The sequence below is a fragment of the Chaetura pelagica genome, unplaced genomic scaffold (genome assembly GCF_000747805.2).
Source record: "Chaetura pelagica isolate M959 unplaced genomic scaffold, ChaPel_1.0 scaffold109, whole genome shotgun sequence".
In the NCBI taxonomy this organism is placed as follows: Eukaryota; Metazoa; Chordata; class Aves; order Apodiformes; family Apodidae; genus Chaetura; species Chaetura pelagica.
Window position 1 is genome coordinate 10,584,452 of NW_009970725.1, and position 20,489 is coordinate 10,604,940.

The 20,489-nt window shown below is 37.2% G+C and overlaps 1 protein-coding gene across 1 annotated transcript; it reads left to right on the forward strand.

Annotated features, from left to right (window-relative positions):
* The first annotated feature begins 1,088 nt into the window (after positions 1 to 1,088).
* Positions 1,089 to 14,914, forward strand: NDC80 (NDC80 kinetochore complex component). The gene is made up of 16 exons (XM_010006847.1): positions 1,089 to 1,277; positions 1,734 to 1,820; positions 2,570 to 2,693; positions 2,821 to 2,993; positions 4,382 to 4,484; positions 5,645 to 5,734; positions 6,887 to 6,980; positions 7,710 to 7,816; positions 8,588 to 8,732; positions 9,017 to 9,222; positions 10,549 to 10,701; positions 10,972 to 11,061; positions 11,939 to 12,031; positions 13,483 to 13,613; positions 14,157 to 14,259; positions 14,619 to 14,914. Exons 1-16 carry the CDS (start codon positions 1,177 to 1,179, stop codon positions 14,739 to 14,741), a joined length of 1,923 nt encoding a protein of 640 aa, XP_010005149.1. The 5' UTR covers positions 1,089 to 1,176; the 3' UTR covers positions 14,742 to 14,914.
* The last annotated feature ends 5,575 nt before the right edge of the window (positions 14,915 to 20,489 follow it).

The following is a 20,489-nucleotide window of genomic DNA, read 5'->3' on the forward strand; positions in this document are numbered from 1 at the left end:
GGCCCAGGGGAGCCAGCGCCGTCGGCAGGACTGGGCCCTCCGCGGCGGAGAGGGGCGTTGAGCTGTTGCTGCTGGTGTGTGAGCGCCTCTGGCTTCCCTGTTGGCTTCTGGTACGGGTTAAGCGCGCTGGTCAAGCAAGCGAGTGTAGTTGTGCCCCCTTATGCCCTGCTCCTACCCTTTTCCCTTTTGGCGCGTTGACTCTAGCGAACTTTGCTCTCAAGCTAGTCGTTTCGTGTGTTTGTAAAAGCGATTGATTCTGACAGCGATGAATCCCTCGTAAAGTAATGGAAGAATGCAACTTCTTCCCTAGAGAAAAGGAGGATGTGAATAACCTGCCGCGCGAAGTGCACCTAAGCTAAACTTCCGTCGTGGCTTACAGAAAGGCGAACTACAAGTGTGACTGTGAAACACAGTTTGTATTGATGATGTGTTTCGGTGATGTTTGTGGTTAAGGTATTTTTCCACTTGTTATAATTCAGTCATTTGAGATCACCCTGCAGAGGGCAAGAGTTGGCATTTTTGCAGAGTTAATTCTGTTTACCTGAAGATCCCACATAATGCCACTGTGGGGACAGTTCAGGACTTCCAATTCGATGTGCATTTTGTATGTATCACCTGAAGATACACATAATATTGCCTCAGAATAGCTTTTCCAGTTGTTGTGCTATGATGCTGTGACATAGGCAAAAATCAATAAGTAGTCTCAGAATCAGTTCCTAAGGAACAGGTGGCTGGCTGTACTGCTAGAAAGAGAAGTTACCTTATTGTGGCCTTCCTCCCAATTGATTGGACTGAAAAGCTTCTCTAGCCCTTTTGTTTTTGCAACCTGTAGGTTAGAAATGACCAGATAAAAACAAAGGCAAAATCATAGGTTTGGAACAAGATCTGGCACTTTCATCGATAACATAGCAATAACCACAGCCTTTCAAATTAACTATGTAGGTCTGGAGTCTGACACTCACTGTTTTTTTCATATTGTTTTGTGTTTGTTTGCTTTTGTTTTTTTAAAGAGAACCCGGTATTTCTGAAAATCACCTGTCACACAGCTTGATCCAAAGTACAGTTGTACTTGCTTATTCTGACCCTTTAGAAAGTTATTGTGGTGTTTAGCAAAGCAAATACTGTTAGATCCTAGATCTTCCAGTACTGACAGATTGTGATTTACAGTTAGTCACAATGAGGCGAAGCTCAAGTATCGCTGGAGGCAGCGGTCGGCAGTCTATGATGGCACAGAGAGTGCAGGACAGCAACAGGATGGATCTTCAAACACCTCAAAGGTAAGTGTTAACAATCATATTTCTAGGGATAGATCAATTAACTCTGAAGAGATTTACTGTAGTGTGTTTGAAAACTAAAATAACTTAAAAAAAAATCAATGGGACTAACGAGAAGAAAACTCCATGCAGGCAACTATCTTTGCACTTATGCTCCATTTCTGTAGAAAACTTTCATCTATTTGTATACCCATTACACATTTCAAATGGTAACACTTTTTCTTACGTATTTTGTAGGTGGTGGCTGGGTGAATTTGTGGATAAAATGTTCACTTATAAATCCTCTCGCAGAAGTCATTTTGATAATGGAGAAATAATGCATTAAAATCAGTTGACTTTTCTGAGATGCTGCTATGCTGATGTTGCTTAGGCTTATATGCATGTGTTTATAGTTTTCTCACATGATCAAAAGAAGAAATGGTAGAAATAGTCACTTCTGTCCTTCTCACTGTCCCTCAGGAAGGACAGAGGTACGTTTGGGAAGCTGAGCGTGAGCAAACCTACACCTGGAACTTCAGAAAAAAGAGTCAGCTTTTTTGGAAAGAGGTATTGATAGCTTTACATCTCTGTACTTTATATTAAAACAATAACCAATGCCTCATCAATTTGTAAATTCTCTCTCTGATAGATTTTTGTTAGAGAAAATAATGGTTCTTAGGCCAGCAGTCCTTCAGGTCTGCTTTCCTCCACTCCTTGACCACTACACAATAATGCTGTGGAGTAGGAATTGCTTTGAGAGCTGTTCTTTTTCTTGGGAATGATACACTGCAGACCTTAAGAACTCCTAAATACATTTACTATTTAAGGAAGGATAGTATCTCAAGCACACTCTGCCCTAATTTCATCTTTCTGAGATGCAAACCTTCCAAAATTCTGTAATATTTCAGTTTAGTTCATGGCTTTCTGTGTTCTGACGTCTTGCAGGCATCTCCTTTCATAGGACCCCACTGTTGCAGGGATCTATTCCTTTTAAGTATTCCTTAAATATTTTCATCTTTATTTTCAATCACATCATTTTGTTTTCTCACCTTTGAGGTATTTTTCTGCTCCATAAAACCTTCTTCCAATAACCTGAATCAATTATTAATCTAATGCAATAATCTCTGTTGTGTGTATGCATCGTGGTTTCCAGGTTGATTTTGTTTTTCTGTTTATCCAAAATAAAGAGACCTTCAGGCATGCCTTGGCATAACAAATGCAAAATAAACAGGAGAATAGCAATTTCAGTGACTTAACATTGAGAGTTCTTCTTTGTATGTATTGTCACAAGAATGATACTTATTTTTTGTCCTTAGAACTAGTGGGGCTGGAGGTTCACGCAACAGTCAGTATGGTGTGTTTGGTACAGAAAAGATCAAAGATCCCAGGCCACTTCACGACAAGGCATTCATCCAACAATGTATCAAGCAGCTTTGTGAGGTAACTTATTATCTTCATATAAACTGACATGATTAGGCATAGAAGATATTAATAAAAATATTTCTTTTTCATGGTTTCAACTCTAGGTTTTATTTAGTGGCTAATAAGCCATGTTTCTTCTTCTCAGTTTCTTGCAGAGAATGGTTATGCCCATAATGTTTCTATGAAATCACTACAGTCTCCATCAGTTAAGGACTTTTTAAGAATCTTCACTTTTATCTATGGATTTCTCTGCCCTTCTTATGAACTGCCTGACTCAAAATTTGAAGAGGAAATTCCCAGAGTTTTTAAAGAGCTTGGGTAAGATGTTTATTGTTAGTCTGTTGTGCTAAATAAATATGGTAAAGCTAGAAATTTAAAAGCCAAGAATTCTGCATGAACGCTGGAGAGAACAGGTAGGCCTATTTATTCAGATAAGACTCTGAAACTACAATGCTGTGATTTTATTTCACTTTTGTTTAGCTTTAAGTTTCTTCTCTGATTCTCAGACCATAATACATTTTATATTTGAGCTTGCAGAACTATAAGCTCTTGAAAGCTTGCTTTGTAATGTAAAATGTAATTACTTTGACCCAAGAAGCCAGAATCTTGTCTCTTAAGAAGAGGACTCCTATGTATCGACTTCTTTTCATGTATTGGACAATATTTCAGGCTTGCACACCCAGTTTGTAGATTTAAGCATCTTCCATTGGACTTTTGCTCTCTCCCTTATATTTGCTACCTTTCCTTTGAGGTCTTTGTCTCATCATAAATCACCTCACGCTTACAGGTCACCCTCTTTTTTCCTTAGTACTGCAGTGCCCATCTCCCCTCCTATAGTAGCTTCAGAAAAAGAAAGATCTGGCTGCTACCGAGACCAAGGAAATGTACTAAGCTGAATAGGAAGGAGCTAAGGAATGTATGAAAGAATAGTTTACACTTCTTTGTATGAGGCCTTAATTTTTCCTAACCCTTGGGTATGCAAAAAAAAGTTGATTTCTTCAATAGCTGACTAGTTGAGGGTGCTGCACCTCTGCACTGCACTGGTGCAGCCCCTCCTTGAGTACTGTGTGCAGTTTTGGGTGCCTCAATATAAGAAGGACATGGAACTGTTAGGGTGACCAAGATGGTGAAAACTCTTGAGGGCGAGGCTGATGTGGAGTGGCTGAGGTCACTTGTTTTGCTCAGCTTGGAGAAGAGAAGGTTGATGCGTGACGCCACTGCAGTCTATGACTTTCTCAAGGGGACCAGTGGAGGAGGAGGTACTGGGCTCTCTGGTGACCAGCAATAGGACACAGGGAAATGGAATGAAAGTGCTTCTAGGGAAGTTCATATTGGACACTAGGAAAAGGTTCTTCACTCAGAGGATGGTTATGGCATCAAGCCTGCCAGAGCTCAAGGAGCATCTGGACCATGCTCTTAAGTCATATTGGTTATGTTTTGATAGCCCTGCAATGAGCAAAGAGTTGGACTCAAGGATCCTTATGGGTCCTTTCCAGCATGAGATATTCCTACTGTGGATTACAAAATGAAAAACCCGTAATAAAATAGTGCTATGAGAATTCAGCTTATCTCCCTTGATGTACAGTAAAAAGTACAGTTGGGTTCATTCTTCCTTCTGTGCCTTGATCTACATATAAAAATGTGCTGTTTTGTTTTCATTGCTGTTTGCCATGCCTATTAAAAATGTATATTCTTTTGCATTGTAGGTATCCCTTTCCTTTGTCAAAAAGCTCCATGTACACAGTGGGAGCACCACACACATGGCCTCAGATCGTGACAGCTTTGGTTTGGTTAATTGATTGTGTCAAGGTAACATTTGTCTTTTTTAAGCCAAATATTTCCACTTTCCAGGTTGTAATGTTAGTTTCAATACAGATGTCTTAAATGCATTCTAAGAATCTCTTTGTTTGACATTTATGGAGAGAAAAAGGTAGCGTTTTTACCTGCCATCTGTGAGGTAGCTCTTAGCTTTACTTTGAGTAACTTTTAAACTGGGTTTCTCATATTATATGGTGATAATATTTTCTTTACTGTATGCACTGGTTTAATCTGTGTATGAGAAGGGGGGGTGGAAATGACAACTTATGCATACACAAATGTGAGAAGTTAATCATGTACCTTTAGTGCAGATCTTGTGGCATTAGCTGTCTTCTAAATTTGTAGTCTAAGGATGGAATTTTCAACAGCAACTGTTCAAATGTCCTGTGATTGCTACATAGACTGGTGGGGGTGTGTTTGGGTGGAGGGTTTTGTTTGGTTTTTTTTAGTTCTAGTAACAGTGTTGCTACCAGCTCAGGTCTGAGCAAAACTTGTAATCTTTAACAGAAGTTCACCAATGCTGAATCGGGCAGACATGGAAATCCCAATCTTTATGCTGAAAAGGCATATTTGACTTAGCAAAGCAACTTGGCAGTGTCAAATGTCCAGTTCGTGCCTCTTCATCCATTATTTTAGTCAACTAAACACAAGCTTATTACCCTGATGTGACTGATCACATTCTGAAGCAGCACCATTACATCCTGCTTGCTGAAATCCTAATCCAATGTTACTCCACTTTATATTCTTCCAGTATCTGAAGGGGGCTACAGGAAAGCTGGGGAGGGACTTTTTTCAAGGGCTTGTAGTGAGAGGACAAGGGGGTAGGGCTTTAAACAGGAAGACGGGAGATTTAGGTTAGAAATTAGGAAGAAATTCTTTGCTGTTAGAGTGGTAAGACACTGGCACAGGTTGCCCAGGGAAATTGTGGAAGCTCCATCCCTGAAAGTGTTCAAGGCCAGGTTGGATGGAGCTCTGAGCAACCTGCCGTAGTGGGAGGTGCCCTGCCCATGCAGGGGGTTGGATCTAGATGATCTTTATGGTCCCTTCCAACTCAAACCATTCTATGATATGATTTTATGAACATGAAGCTAAGATGAAAGCTAATGAGGGTCTTCGCACTTGCTCTTTGTATGTACACTTATGCCTTTCAGTTTTATGCTGCCATGAGGGAAAACGCACCATCTTTTGATGAAGGACAGAACTGGGGAGGGGAGACAGATGATGGAATTGTACATAATAAGGTACTATTAAAAGTATATGATTGTCAGAATTGTTCAAATTATTTTTGCCACCTGCTGTAACAACTACATTTCAATATCTAACAAAACAGTTTTAACTATTTATAGATTCCATTCAGTTTTATATTCACAGAGCTCTCTAGGAAGTACAATAGCACTATGTAAAAAGCCTGATCAACTGGTTTCCTAAGCAGGCATCACGGCCAGTCTGTTTAAACACTGGGTATTAACTTGAAATGCCTTATTCTCTGAGTTGCTGTTTCTGTTCTCCTTTGTGGAGAAAGGGAGTCATTATGCTGTTTATTGTCTCAGTAGTATCTTTGGTACGTTTCTCACTAGAGCTTGAGTCTTCTAAAGTTAACAGCAGTACAGTGTAAAGACAGTGACTTAATTATAAATGTGGTGGCTCCTGCCAATATCTACTCAGTTTACCATTATGATGCATTTTTAAACGTCTAACTTCCTTGCCACAAATCAGGGTGGCAATGTCATTCAGGCATTAAAAAGCCAGCAGCCTACTTTCTTTCTCATTTATCTTAGGTTATTTGTATGACTCAGATTTAACTGTGATAACATCACAGCAGATGTTTGGAAGGGGTTCTGGTATAGTAGAGCACTTAATTAGAAAACTGCAAAAATAAGATTAAATCAGAATTTTGGACTAAGGTTACAAACCTGACAGTTGACAAGTAAAAATCATTTTAACCCAAATGTGTGCTGTTATATTGAAACAAAATTTACAATACTGGTGCAATTGCCTCTGAAAGATCTGTGAATTAAAGTCTCCAGTAAATTATTTTGGGGTAACCTTTCCTTAATTATAAATCAGTTCTCTGAGATCTGCAGACCTGAATTATAGTGGTCGTATTTGCTGAATGTAAAACTGATCTACAGTTTCTATAAACTAGTCTGAGAGGATCATATGCTTCAAGAAATCAGAAACCCTTCCAGACTATTCTTGATGTGAATTCTAGATGCCTCCTTCTGCCTGCATGTAATCTGCTGACATTTTATGTATAAAGGGAGAAAAAGTTGATTTTTACAGAGGCACAGTCAAACTAGTGAAAGATGTTTTTGGTGTTTATTCCATTGGTTGAGCAGATTTAGACTATTTAGGTATTTTTCAGCACTGACATGAAAACAAATTGTTTTCAGCTTTTCATGGACTACTGTGTGAAATGTTATGAGCACTTCATGAAAGGGAATGATACTTTTGAAGAACTGGATGCGGAAGTCCAGTCAAAATTAAGTAAGTTTTCATGTTTCATTGCATTACTGGTTTCTTTACTCAGCTTTGCTCAGTTTACAAGTGCAAGTGATCTGAGATAAGGGAACCTGAAATTCCCAAGTATGTCTCAGTTAATTTGCCTTAATTCTTTTATTTTTGTCACTAGTACAGACAGGTCATGCTCTGCTGCCAGCTCTATCTTTGTAACACTATGGTATTCTGTGGCTTTGTGACCGAAAACAGTATATAATTCTTCAGATACAAATTCCATCTATACAAATTACTAATTTCTGTCTGACAAAGTTAACAATTAAAAAAAGAAAAATATTACCAGAATATGCACATCTGATGAGTAGGAGACTTTACACATCCTAAGAGGCAAGGAAGTATGTGGGTAAGAAAGGAGTATACAAATCAGAATACCTTGTGAAGCTGGAACCAATGAAACTTAGCTAGCAACCACTATCCTATAGTGTTTGGAAACTGACCTCACAGGAGTAATTTTGAGCTCTTTTATGACATGAGAACTGAGAAATTTAGTTCTTGTTTGTTTTGGGGTTTTTGCTTATTTGCTTTGTAATGAAAGTTGGATTTTTTGTGTTTGCTGGTTGTTTTGGGCTGTTGTTTTATTTACTTTAAAATAATTGTCCAGATAATGGATATTTATTGTGCTGACGTTAAAGCACAGATATTCAGATCAGTTGATTAATTTGTAAAATTCTCCCCCCTTTTTTTCTCCCTTTCCCCCAGAGGATTTATTTAATATAGATGAATTCCAGATAGAAGCTTTAGCAGCTGACAACAAAAGACTTCATGAAGAGATTGCAAGATTAGAAAAAGAAAAGGAAAGTGAGCCGGTTAGTAAATTGTGTCTATGCTTGTTTATATCATGGAGTTGAATTGTCTATTATTGCCATTACTAAGTGAAGATACTGATGATACACTACAACAAATGGAAATTATTTTCAGTGCTCTATGAGGTTTTAATTAGGCCAGATAATTACAGATTCTATGCTAGTATAATATAAGACATTTACTGTGGAGTCTTCAGTCACTGTTTATTTGATATTGTGAAGATATTTTCAGGTAATGAGATCTGTTGGTGTGAGAACTTCCCACGGGATGGGATGGGAACATAGGATTTTGTGGTAACAAGGTACTTTAGGGAAAATATTTTGTTTGAAAAGATGTATTCTGCTTTGATTGCATCATAGGTTTAAAAATCATCACGTGTCTGTGCAGCTGGCAAATGGGATTTTTGCTTACTAAGCAAAATGTGCTGCATGTATTCTCAGCTTTCCTTGCCTTTATTTTTAGCTACCCTTTGTATACAATACTTGAGTTGTGAATTACCTCTAGTAAGAATTTTGTTAAGCAATGCCTAATGCAAATCAAAGACTAAATGCTGCAATGTGCGAATTTAGGTACAAACCATCTTTTCAGCCATTTTTAGTTATTATTTTGAAGACTTAACTTAATTCAGCAGTCACAGAGATACAAATTTAAAGAATGTCAATTTTTTATCTATACTATTGAAGTTGTCCAGTTACTCTATTGGCTTGTCTATAAAGTCAGATAATTATTTTAGATTAATATAATAGTGGTTGTTCTTCCCGTCCATTTACTAGGATCGTAGAGTAACACTTCGAAATGTGAAATCATCTCTTCAAGCTGATGTCCAGAAATACCAGGCTTATTTGGCTAATTTGGAATCTCATATAGCAATTCTTGATCAAAAACTGGAAGGTGTTAATGAGGAAGTTGAGACAACAGGTAAGACAACCTTGGTTACAGCTGTGATAGTGAAGCTAGAAATAAGCTTAAAATAACTGTAATTCTCAGCTTCAGAGCAGAGTGAAATACTTGTTTGTAGCATCATCATACACTAAAATTTCAAAAATTCATTGCTAATAAAGATATTTTGGGGGGGATGATAGCTGTTTGTATATTGAGTAATGAAATACAGATATTATTTACTCATAAAAATGCAGAGATACTAGGTTTGGCTATATAGGCTGGTAGTTTACATCCACTTCACAAATGTTTTGTGGAATTAGAAATGGAAGTAGAAGCAACGAAGCAGGAGAATGCTCGGCTCCAGCACATCTTTGATAACCAAAAGTACTCGGTTGCGGACATTGAGAGAATACATCACGAGAGAAATGAGTTGCAGCAAACCATTAACAAGCTGACTAAAGAAGTGGAAGCAGAAGAACATCAGCTATGGAATGAAGAGCTAAAATATGCTAGGAATAAAGAGGCGGTATGTGAAAACACTACTACATTGAGAGGTGGCTATCAGTTTTCATCATGCAAGCTTATATTTGGACTATTGCTAACTTCTTTCCTAAATAGCAGCAGCATATGAATGTTTTAACAGGCTAACATTACAAGAATGGCTTCTGTTTAGAATTTTTCTGGATTTTTTTTTTTTTTTACTCTCTTCTGTTTTGAGCATAATGGAAATGTATTCTTCTGGTATTTTTCTGCATCATAAGGGACACTTAGCATCAAGAGCTGTGATAATACTAGCTTGAAATTGTTTTGATAACACAAGCAATTTCAGGCAAATGTTAAGATTTCATAGCAATGAAATAATGCAAAACTAGTGCTTTGAATCAATAACTCTGCACGCATTTGGGGCCAGACTGGTCCCTTATTTAGAAGATCTAATAGATTTTGAAGGCCAAATTAAATTCCTGCAAACCGAATGAAAAGATGTGGCCTCCTAAGTGCTGAGATTTAAAAGCTCCTGCTTTGCTAGATGAAGAACTGAAAAAAAATAAAAATTCAAACATGTGTTCCATTTGGCAGGGTTATGCTTTATCAATCACTTGGTATTAATTTAAATTTCTCATACGGTGCAAATATAAAGCATATAAAACTAGAAGAAATACTGATGTCATTAGCTTGCGTATAAATGGCACTCATTAAATGTTCTGTTTTCTGATTGCTAAGCTTTGTCTAGAGGTATAGAATCATAGAATTGTTTAATTTGGAAAAGACCTTTAAGATTATCAAGTCTAACTCTTTACCTAGTCCAAGTCCACCACTAAATCATATACCTAAGCACCATGTCTACACATATTCTAAATTCTTCCAGAGATGGTGACTCAGCCACCTGCTGCAATGCTTGATGACCTTGCTGGTGAAGAAATTCTTATGTCAAGTTGAAGTTTGTTCTTAGGGTGTGTGGCGATATAGCATTTCCTGTCAAAACCACTGAGAGAAGGCATATCAACATGACTGATCATTGGTTATTTGTATTACCTCCAAGCATGTTTTTGCTTCTCTATCAATTAATCCTCAAAAAATTGAGGCAGAAAACAGAGTAGATAAGCAGGGAAAACCACAGGTGAAACCATTCTGTCTCACCCATACCTACTGAGAAGTTTTGCAGAGCAAAATCTGAAAGAATCATAAAACAGCCCTTAATCCAAGCAGCGCAAACTGCATGCTGTGGCATGACTTGAAATCATGCTTGTACAGAGCAGCTCAGAAATCAGTTTAAAATACTGTATGAATACTACTTGCAAAGCTTTTCACTTGTATTTCTTCTATGGTTTTTTCCCTTTTCTCCTCTGAACAGATTGAAATGCAACTGTCAGAGTATCATAAACTGGCTCGAAAGCTGAAATTAATCCCTGTAAGTGCTGAGAATTCCAAAGGCCATGACTTTGAGATTCAGTTTAATCCTGAGGCAGGACCAAATTGCCTAGTCAAATACAGAACTCAGATTAAGGTAAGTAGAGTCAACACTAAAAATATTTCTGTTTCCACTCACAAAAGGGTTTTATTGGAAATGTAGAAAGGTCACACTTAACCTCACCACAAAACTTCATTGGAAAGTTTGTGTGATGCATTGGCATAACTACATTACAGTATAGGAAGGAAATTCAGGATTGGGGATATGTCAGCCTAAATGAAAACTGGAGAGGGAAAATATGTACTGGGGTATGTCCTGGTTCAAACTAACTACTTGCATTAGACAGATCTTGTATGTGTATTCCAGGCTCCCCTTATGGAGATCATAAACCAGACCGAGGAAGAAATTTTGAAGTTTACTCAACGGAAAATGACTTTGGAAGATACTTTGGAACAGGTGTGTTGGATAATGAAGATTAGGGCAAGGAGACCATAATGGTATCTGCTGGTATCACTTTACCTTTTGCATGTCTGATGGGTGGTTTGGTGGGTTACTTTTGGTTTGTGTTTATTTTATTGGGGGTTTTGTTGGGTTGGGGCTTGGTGATTCATTTTTTTGTTGCTTGGGGTTGTTTTTTGGGTTTATTTTGGGTGCAGGAGCAGCAGGGAAGAGAAGCTGTGAGAAGATTGCTCTAATTATGATGGAACTTTAAGTTTTTGTGAGAATTAGAGTCATCTTCTGTTAACTGAAATAATGCATGTTCCCTGCATTGAAGATTATGCAGCTTACATATATTTGACCATAAACATTGGAAAGATTTGTCTTTTAAAAGTTGCCCATTTCAGTCTGTCATGTGGCTTACCATCACTGACAAGTTGTCATCAGGAAGATTTTTAGCAATATTGGGTTCAGGACAGATTGGAGGAAGGAGCATTTTATTTCCCATTCTTCCTCTACCTCAGATTTTACTGCTGAGCTTGACAGCATGTGGTATGGAATACCCTTTTGGCCAATTTTGGTCAACTCTTCTGGCTATGCCTCTTCCCAGCCTCTTACCTTGTCCCTAAACTGAGAGGCAGCAAGAGGGAGAGAGAGCCTTGATGCTGTGCAAGCACTATTCAGTAACAGCCAAAACACTGGTGTGTTATCAACACTGGTTTAGCCACTTATCCAAAATAATACACCATACAGGCTGCTATGAAGAAAGTTAATGCCATCCCAGCCAGACCCAATTTAAATATTTCTGGACTGCCACGTGTTGTTTGAGATGGCATGGATTTATATGTTGGGATTCTTTTTGAATTATATTTTCTTGATAATATTTTTATTCTAGGTGAATGTAATGGTAGAGGATATGAAAAACAGTGTGAAGATGCTGAAAGAAAAAGATGAAAAGCTGGATGATCTTTATCATCAGAAGCTTAAGGTAGAACTTCTTATAGGTTGATGTCAATATATCCTTATCCTTAACCCCTTGTATTTATACATAATTTTTTGGGTTGCATTTTTTTGTTTGGACCTCTGCTCTTGCCTCTTTCTATTCCTCTTGCAGCATTCTAATTTTTTTCAGAAATATTTGAGCACTAGCTTATGCGAATCAGTTTCGCTTTCTCAAAAGGCAATCTGGCAAGCTACTTTGGCAGATCCTGTAAATCATAAGCTACTATATCCAGTAATAAAAGCAGCAGCAATTATCTCCTGACCTCAGGTTATCTCAAGGCATGTGCTTGAAAGAGATTTTAGATTTAACAGTATCTGCCTTGTCTATTCAGTTGTATATAACAATTTTACCTGCATTTTTTTAGTAAACATGTTTAAGCACATTAAAAAACAGAGAAAGCATTATTTGACTTGAAATCACATTAAATGTTTTAATGATATACAATTGTACTTTCTTTGTTTTTCTTCCATAATGAAGGAGAAGTCACTATGCTTTTTCTCACTTCTACTTCAGCAACAAAACATAGCCCTCTTTTCCCCACCCCCAGCTTCCCTAACAGCTTGGCTTTGGTGGGGCTTTTGAAATAAACTAGTGCTTAACATACCTGTTATTTCAAATTCAAACTTCTGTGTTATAACCATGAAGCAGGGTTATTTCATTGCTAATACCTGCTTAGGTGGCTGAAGGCATTTAGTACATTGAGTTTATTGCTTCTAGAAACACCTGACATTTAGCTTTTGATCTATCCTGTTGCATATGCTTTTCTCTTAAGGTGAGCTCATAAAATACTCGTGTTGCAACTCGATGGTTATAATAAGACGTATATAATAATAAGACATGGTTATAATAAATCATGTAATTCCTCATGTAATTTTAAAAATGCTATCCATAAGACTCCAGTATTAAAGTAGTTTTTGAAGAGTGATGTTTCAGTTATTTACCAGAATTGCATATTTAGTTGACAGCAGAACTTAGTTTGGTTTTGTGCATTTAATTGTGCCAAGTATAGTGTCAAGAGTGTTACTCTGCTTGGAGAGATGAGTTACATTTGGTACACAGACACAAAAGGAAAGTGATTTTCTTACTCAAATGTGATTTTATTTTTTTAACCTAGAAACAGCTGTTCATGATGCTCCATTTCTAACCTATTAAAAGTATGTAAATAACACTTGTCGAAACCAACTTTGAAGGGAAAAGAGCTGCAACACATCTTGAAATTATGTTAGAGAAGTTGCATGGAATATGATACAGAAAATACATGAAACTTTAGGTTTGGTGGTACGTTCTTGGGATTTTTTTAGTTCTGAATTTGAAGTTGCTTGTGAATTCTGAATTTAAATATTCAGGTGTAATCAGGTAATATAAAGGGGAAAAAAATAGTAATTATTCCTGAGTTACACATTCTATTTTTATTTTGTTTTGTCTTATGTTTACAGGAGGAAGAAGAAGAAGAGCAAAAATGTACAAATGAACGGGAATTGTTACAGAAGTATGAACAGTTACTTGACAGTGGTGTCAAGGAAGGTCTCAGTAAAGACACAAATGAATTGCATGATCTTCAACGACAGTAAGGCCCATTACTTCAAGTAGTTAATATAGTTTTTTGGGGTGGTTGTGTGTTTTAAAGATAAAGACATTTTCTTGAATCTTAACATAAAATTCTTTGGTGGCGTAAAAATCTTTTGGAGAGTGGTTACCTATCTAAGTATATTAATTCCACAAATTCACAATTGAAATATGTTTCTCCTCAACACTTAATATTTTGCTAGAATATTTCTTGTGCCAGAACCCTTATAGCCATTTATTTTTCATATATGTAGTTGTAGTAAGGAAATTATTTCATTTTCAAACTTGTGTAACAACTACATTTTACAGCCTAAGGTCTAGAAAGGCTATTCTGATTCTAAGTACTTTGTTTCTTACTGGGTAGAAAAATACAGTTCTTTTTCTTCTAAATTGAGTATTAATATACAAATGTATCTTGGCTCACCTTAATTATAATAGGCAAAAATATGGCTAAACTTGATGGTATATCAGACTTAGTTAGGGCTTTAGATATCAGAAATTTCCTAATTATGAACATGACTTTATGAATGTCTTTACTTTTTAGATATCTAGCTGTTATGCAAACAACAACAGAAAACAGCAGAAGAGCTGGTGATAATTTGAATCGTCTTTTGGAAATGATTGCTACTCATGTAGTATCTATAGAGGTAAGCTAAAATTCAATATTTAGACTTAAATCTTTCAGGAGACATTTGCAACTGCAGTTAAACACAGGGAAATTAATATTTACACTTTCCAATGAAGTGTCAGTCATTTAGGGTTGCTCCACTGAGTCTGTGGATTCTAGTTAAATAGATACATTGATAAAACTGCTGGTATAAAAAAAATCAGAATTGATCATAAAAGTTCAGTAGTAACATCCTGTCAAGTTTAATCTGCTTCTAGTAGGTATCTTTCAGAGAAGCATTTCACTGAAGTAACTTAACCTGTGCTTAAAATGCTTTAGCAGAAGAGGTATAATAGAGACTATGGTAGTTCTAATAAACTCTTTGTAACTCTTTTCTAGAAATATCTTGATGAACAGAATGTAAAAATTGAGAGAGACTATGAAGAATTCATGTCGGAAGATCTATTGTCAATCTTGACCAGAATTCGAGATACTTATATAAAGAAAGCTGAAAGTCTGTAATTACCAGAAAGGTGAAGATGAAAATTTTGCATTTCTGAAGCTCTGACATGGTGCCTTCTAAAAGGATGGGTACTTCTGTGTTTAGCAGTGAAACAGGCTTTAAGTGTAAGGAAATGTATATGAACTTTTGTTTTATTGACACAAATACATTAAAGAAGTGAACAGTATATTTGCATTTTCTTAAAAAAAGGCTTTGCTTACACTTCCTCCTTGCAATATAGTATACATGATTACAAACATCTGTGACAAGAACTGTGGAACAACTTGATTACATTTTTTCTTTACAATCAAATAATTTGTGCTCTTCTAGGAACATTAAGAGTACCATTAACCTGTTAAAATAACACGGCAGAGTGGACTTAAAGATGTAACTGGAAGTGACAGCACAATTATAGAGCATACTGACAACTTGAAATACTGCTACTTAAAAATAAGTAATGTTTTTCGTAAACTTGCAAGATTGCTAGCTGAGAAAAAAAGTTATGCTTTCCTTTCTGGCGTATAGTTTGTGCATTCTATTATATATATATGTATATATGTAGTGGTCGTGCATCATGGTGCACATCCTTCCCCAAGCCTTTCTCAGTAGCAAGCCACATGTAAATATCTTTCCATCTCCTGCTTGTTGAGTTATCTGTGAAACTGCCCAGACACCCCTATTAAATTAGTAAGATACCTTTTTGTTAACAAAATTTTCTCTGAAATAATCAGTAAGAGTTGTACAGTAGTCTTGTAAATAGTGTACAGAAAAAAGTCAGTTTGAAAACAAAGGTCTGTCTCTAGCTGCTCAGAGCCCCAGATGAAACCTCACTGCACTTGAATATGTATACAAGAGATAATTCTTAGCAGGACAGCAAATTAATTTGGTCAATATAGCTAATCAGTTGTAGATTGGGCTAATATTGAATACATCAAAATGGTCTAAAATGAGCACATTCTGTTGTTAGACCAGTATGACAGTCTATTTTTATATTTTTTTTTTACCCTTAGGAAAGTAGCAGTAAAGTTAGTGTATGGGAAGCTCAAGTTTAAATACACTGAAGAAAATGTAGCCCTATTTCTTGAACATGCACTTGTCTTTGTTCAGTGCTATGTGGAAGTAGTATCTTATCTACTCTGTATATACCTCTGTGTTTAAAAAAGAAAAAGCAGCATTTATGTCTTGGATAGTTTAGTATCTAATGGTATTTCCTAGTAAAAGTATTGAAGTATTAGAGTGTTTTTAATAGTTCAGTGATGATGCAAATATACAGTGATAAAAACAACTTTGCAGACCGTTCAAAAGGTTTTAGCAGCAGGTAGCTAAATTAAGTTTGAATGAAACATGGATCCCTAGGGTATACAACAAAACTTACATGAAATAATCTGAACACAGACTGCAAATAAAACCTGAATTGTCCTTAATTCTAGGCTATTTTTGCAGAGCACATATAAAACTGTTTTCCTTACCATAGTGTATGAATCTTCTGGCTCTTGGATTATGAGTATTTTGTTTCAGATACTATGATAATGATGGCACTGTTTAAACTATTAACTTTCTGTTCTTTTGTTGTACTCCAGAAGTTAAATTTGACAGCTATACAAGTTTTCTGAGAGGTGGGTAGTATTTCTGCTTTCTTCTGTTGTCCACTTTCATTTTTACCTTCACAAAATTTTACTTTTTTTTTTCTGTAACAGCCCAGTCCTTATCAAATATCAGTTCCTTCTCTTTAGAAGCTTTCTTCTTTTTTGAACTTTCTGACAATTTTTATCTAAAGCAGTATTCTTCTAATTAACCAAAAATGCGAAATATACAGCATAATTATGTTCCTTTAAAATGTGTGTATTTAGGGGCTATGTTCTCTCTTGACTGTCTGATACCTGTTTAATTCTATACCTGACTGTTCTTGTGTTTATCAGTATCTGCAGATTTTTTGCCATGTGGAATAGTCAGCTTACTGAGTAAATGAAAGCAAAATAAATGTCATTTCCAAGGACTAATGCTAACCCAGTGGTAATGGGTTAAAGAATCAAGATCACAACGACCTTCCTTCACATGTACTGGCAAATATAATATTCTGAAATTAAGGTAGACTGTGTAATAAAGAAGTCCACATTTGTAATGCCAGCAACATTTTTTTTTTTTTTGTTATTGAGCTGAATCTATTGGTCTGTTGTCAGTTAAACTGAACTGACTTTAGAAACAGCTCAGGCTTTCACCTAGGTTTTACAAAATACTATGAGGATTTTTATGTCATAACATAGGCCAGTGTTTACTACGTAAAACTAGGTAATTAATTGTTCTCTTAACAGCAAATACTAATTCCTGACTATCCTTGCTGTTAAATGTCCATTATGCAGACAAAGAATAAATACAGAAACACCGGTTTCCTGTGAATTGCAAAGGAATAAAAATTGTCTTGACTTCTTTGAAAATAGGTGGCTATTTAAAAAACTCAAAGAAATGGTTGTCCAAGCTACTTTGGAAACTGATTTATGCATGTAGGTAGCCCTTTGGTGTTAAATCTTCCCCCAGCGTTTTGCTATCTTAAGCATTAGAGGACTTTTTCTTTACATTAGCTCTCTTTCATCTTTTCATGTATTTATTTTTTTAACCTTGTTATAAAAAAATAACACTTGATGCTGTAGAAGCATGGTAGAACTCTGTACACTGTAGTTCTCTTCGCTGGAGTATGTTATTTTTCAAATTTTGTTGTCAGAAACTTACATCACTGGTTAGGAACTGGGTAGTTCTTTTTGGACTACTTTGAGTGCCTCATATGAACCTCATAAAGCTCACGTGTGTGAGGCTACTCAAAGCCTTCTCGTCAGCAGCAAGATTTGACAGAAGAGTATCTTAATGCCATTCTGCTGTTTTTCAGATTTGCAGATTCAAAATCTACTAGAGGAATAAAAAGCAATTGTTACCAATCTCAGCTCAAGCAATGGTAACCATTGCCAAGCAAAGAAAATGCTCAAGATGATTAGTCATGGTTGAGATTGTCCAGGGCAGTGTCCTGACCAAAGAGTACTACAAAAAAACATTACAAATGCCAGCTGTGTTGTGCTCTACACCCCTCTGGAGAGTCGTCTACCAGTCCTGGCATTTGCCAGAACTAGATAGGATTACATATCTGTCTATAGTATGATTGTGTTGTTCCTTCATTCCAGAAGTCCTCAGCCACAGCTTTGTGAGAACAAGGAGCCTTTGTGATGTGTGGTCTGTATGGTATTTTCCTAAGTACCTCATGTGTGAGATCACAATTTTAATTGGAGGTGTCTTATCTGTTCAGCATTTTAGTCTTAAAGACCCTTTGCACAGAATTTAAAAGGTACAATAAATCATCTGTTACTCCAATTTCAACTCTACTGAAATATTTCCAAGTTTGGCAAGACTCCATAGCAGAAGGAAAGACAGGTGGTGATGGGATGTGTACAAATATTTTGAAACAAGAAAGATGTAGGTAATTCTATTTTCATACTGACCTTCAGAATAGTGAATGCCTTTTTTATCAGTAGAAATCACATGGCCCTTCTGAGAACCCTGAACACTAGCACTGTCATGCGTGACTACTGGTGCACCCAGCTGAAAGGAAAGTCTTTTACTGTTTTGCCTGGAAAAGAGCATCTGGAGTTACCAGTTCTAATTATCTGTTGGGATCACTATGTTACATTTAAAGTGCAGAGGGGATGTCAAAGTAAAGGCCTCCACTTGCCTAATACTTTGTAGTGATTTACTGTCCTCTCCTCCCAAAGGTTTGGCCATCAGTTGTTAGAAAGTCATAAGAAAAGTGGCAGAGTCATGCAATATAAGAAAGGGAAAACTAGTTAAAGCTTGGGCTGTTTGGACAAATGTAGGTTCTTTTAAGAGGGAAACCACAAAGTTAAAATGATATATGCAGCGCAAGGGTTACTGTGTCACCATCCCAAAAGCAGGATCATGAGGTAATGCCACTCAGAAACATTTAAAAGACTAAGCAGTCAACCAGTCTATCCTGGCCCATTGGCTTGGACTCTATGGTGCTGCTGCTACTGGAGCTGGTGATGAGGGCACTCCTTGGTGGTTCAGGAGAGAGCAGCCATTTGTGCAGGAAAAATGGAAGAGTAAGAAAACAGCCAAATGCCAAGGTGATAGGAAGAGTGACAGGAGGAAGCAGCCTTCCAGAGGAAAAAAGTAATAATGATGCTCAGCTGCAAACAGGCTGAAGATACTCAAGTAAGACCATGTAGCAACAACATCAACATGAATTGAAAGGCATAATGTCCCACACACATAGGATCTTTTCTGTGATGATGTATTTATGAAGTTTGCCTATTTCTTATGCATCATACAAGAGAGAATGACATGTTTTATCCCAGCCTTTATGACTTGTAAGGGTGTCATTGGAGGGACTTTTTCAGACACAGTCTTTTAAAAAAAAAAAAAAAGTATCTTTGCAAGTGTAACAGCAATGGTGTTCTATTAAAATGTTACTGCATTAATCTTGTACTCCAACAGCCTTTCCACAAATTAAAAACTGTTTTCCTACCAATGTGTATTTGTCACATATTTTTTCATGTACTTGTTCAAGAATCATTCATGTTTGTCTTGCAGAGGAAGAAGGTTTTAAGGTTTGATCCATCCTCACTCATTTCTCATGAGAGGTGACTCTGGTACGCACAAGATGCAGTGGATTGCTATCAAACTGTGCTGGGTTTGACTGGGATAGAGTTAATTTTCTTCATAGTAGCTAACATGGGGCCATGTTCTGGATTTGTACTGGAAACAGTGTTGATAACTGCAGGGATGCTTCCATCACTGCTGAGCAGTGCTTACACTGAGTCAAGGCCTTTGCTTCTCACCCCATCCCCTGATGAGTGGGCTGGGGGTGCACAGAAAGTTGGGAGGCGACACAGCTAGGAGAGATGACCCCAGCTGACCAAACGAATATCCCATATTGTGTCATGTTCAGCATATACAGTTGGGGGAAGACGAAGGAAGTGGGGTGGGGGCGGACACATTCAATTAGTTCCTTGTTTGGCTTTGCTTGCACGTATGGCCGTCGCTTTTACCTATTGAGCTGTCTTTATTTCATCTCACATATTTTCTCATTTCTGATTCTCTCCCTCCAAACCACCACATGAGGGCTAAGGAGGTGGGGGGGTGTTGGGCATTGAGCAACTGGCTGCACAGCACTTTGTTTCCAGCTGGGTTTAAACCCCAACACAAACTGATTTTGTAACCATTGCATTTTTGGCTGCAGTCAGGCTGCCCCTGGCCCGTGAATGGTAAGAGCTTCTTGCTGGCTTACTCTTCACAGAGGTTCCCTGCTGTTGCCAGAGTTTCCTTCAGAGAGTTCTGACACAATTCTAGGAGAGCTGCCAGACTAAATCCTACAAGTATCCATCTAGTTGGGTGTCTTATCTTCCAATACCACTTTGGAGAACAATGCAAAAACCTACAACATTCAGACATAGGATGACTCGTTTCCCAACTTAAGCTCTTCCTACTCAGTAATAGCTGGATATTTTATCCTAAGGCAAATATGACTCTGCTCATGTCATAGAATCATAGGTTAGAGTTGGAAGGGACCTTAAAGATCATCAAGTTGCAACTCTCCTGCATGTGCAGGGACACCTCTCACTAGATCAGACTGCTCAGAGCCCCATCCAACCTGGCCTAGAACAGTTCCAGGAATGGAGCTTCCACAACTTCTCTGGGCAGCCTTTTCCAGTGTCTCACTACCCTCACACGAAAGAATTTCCTCCTGATCTCTAACCTAAATTTCT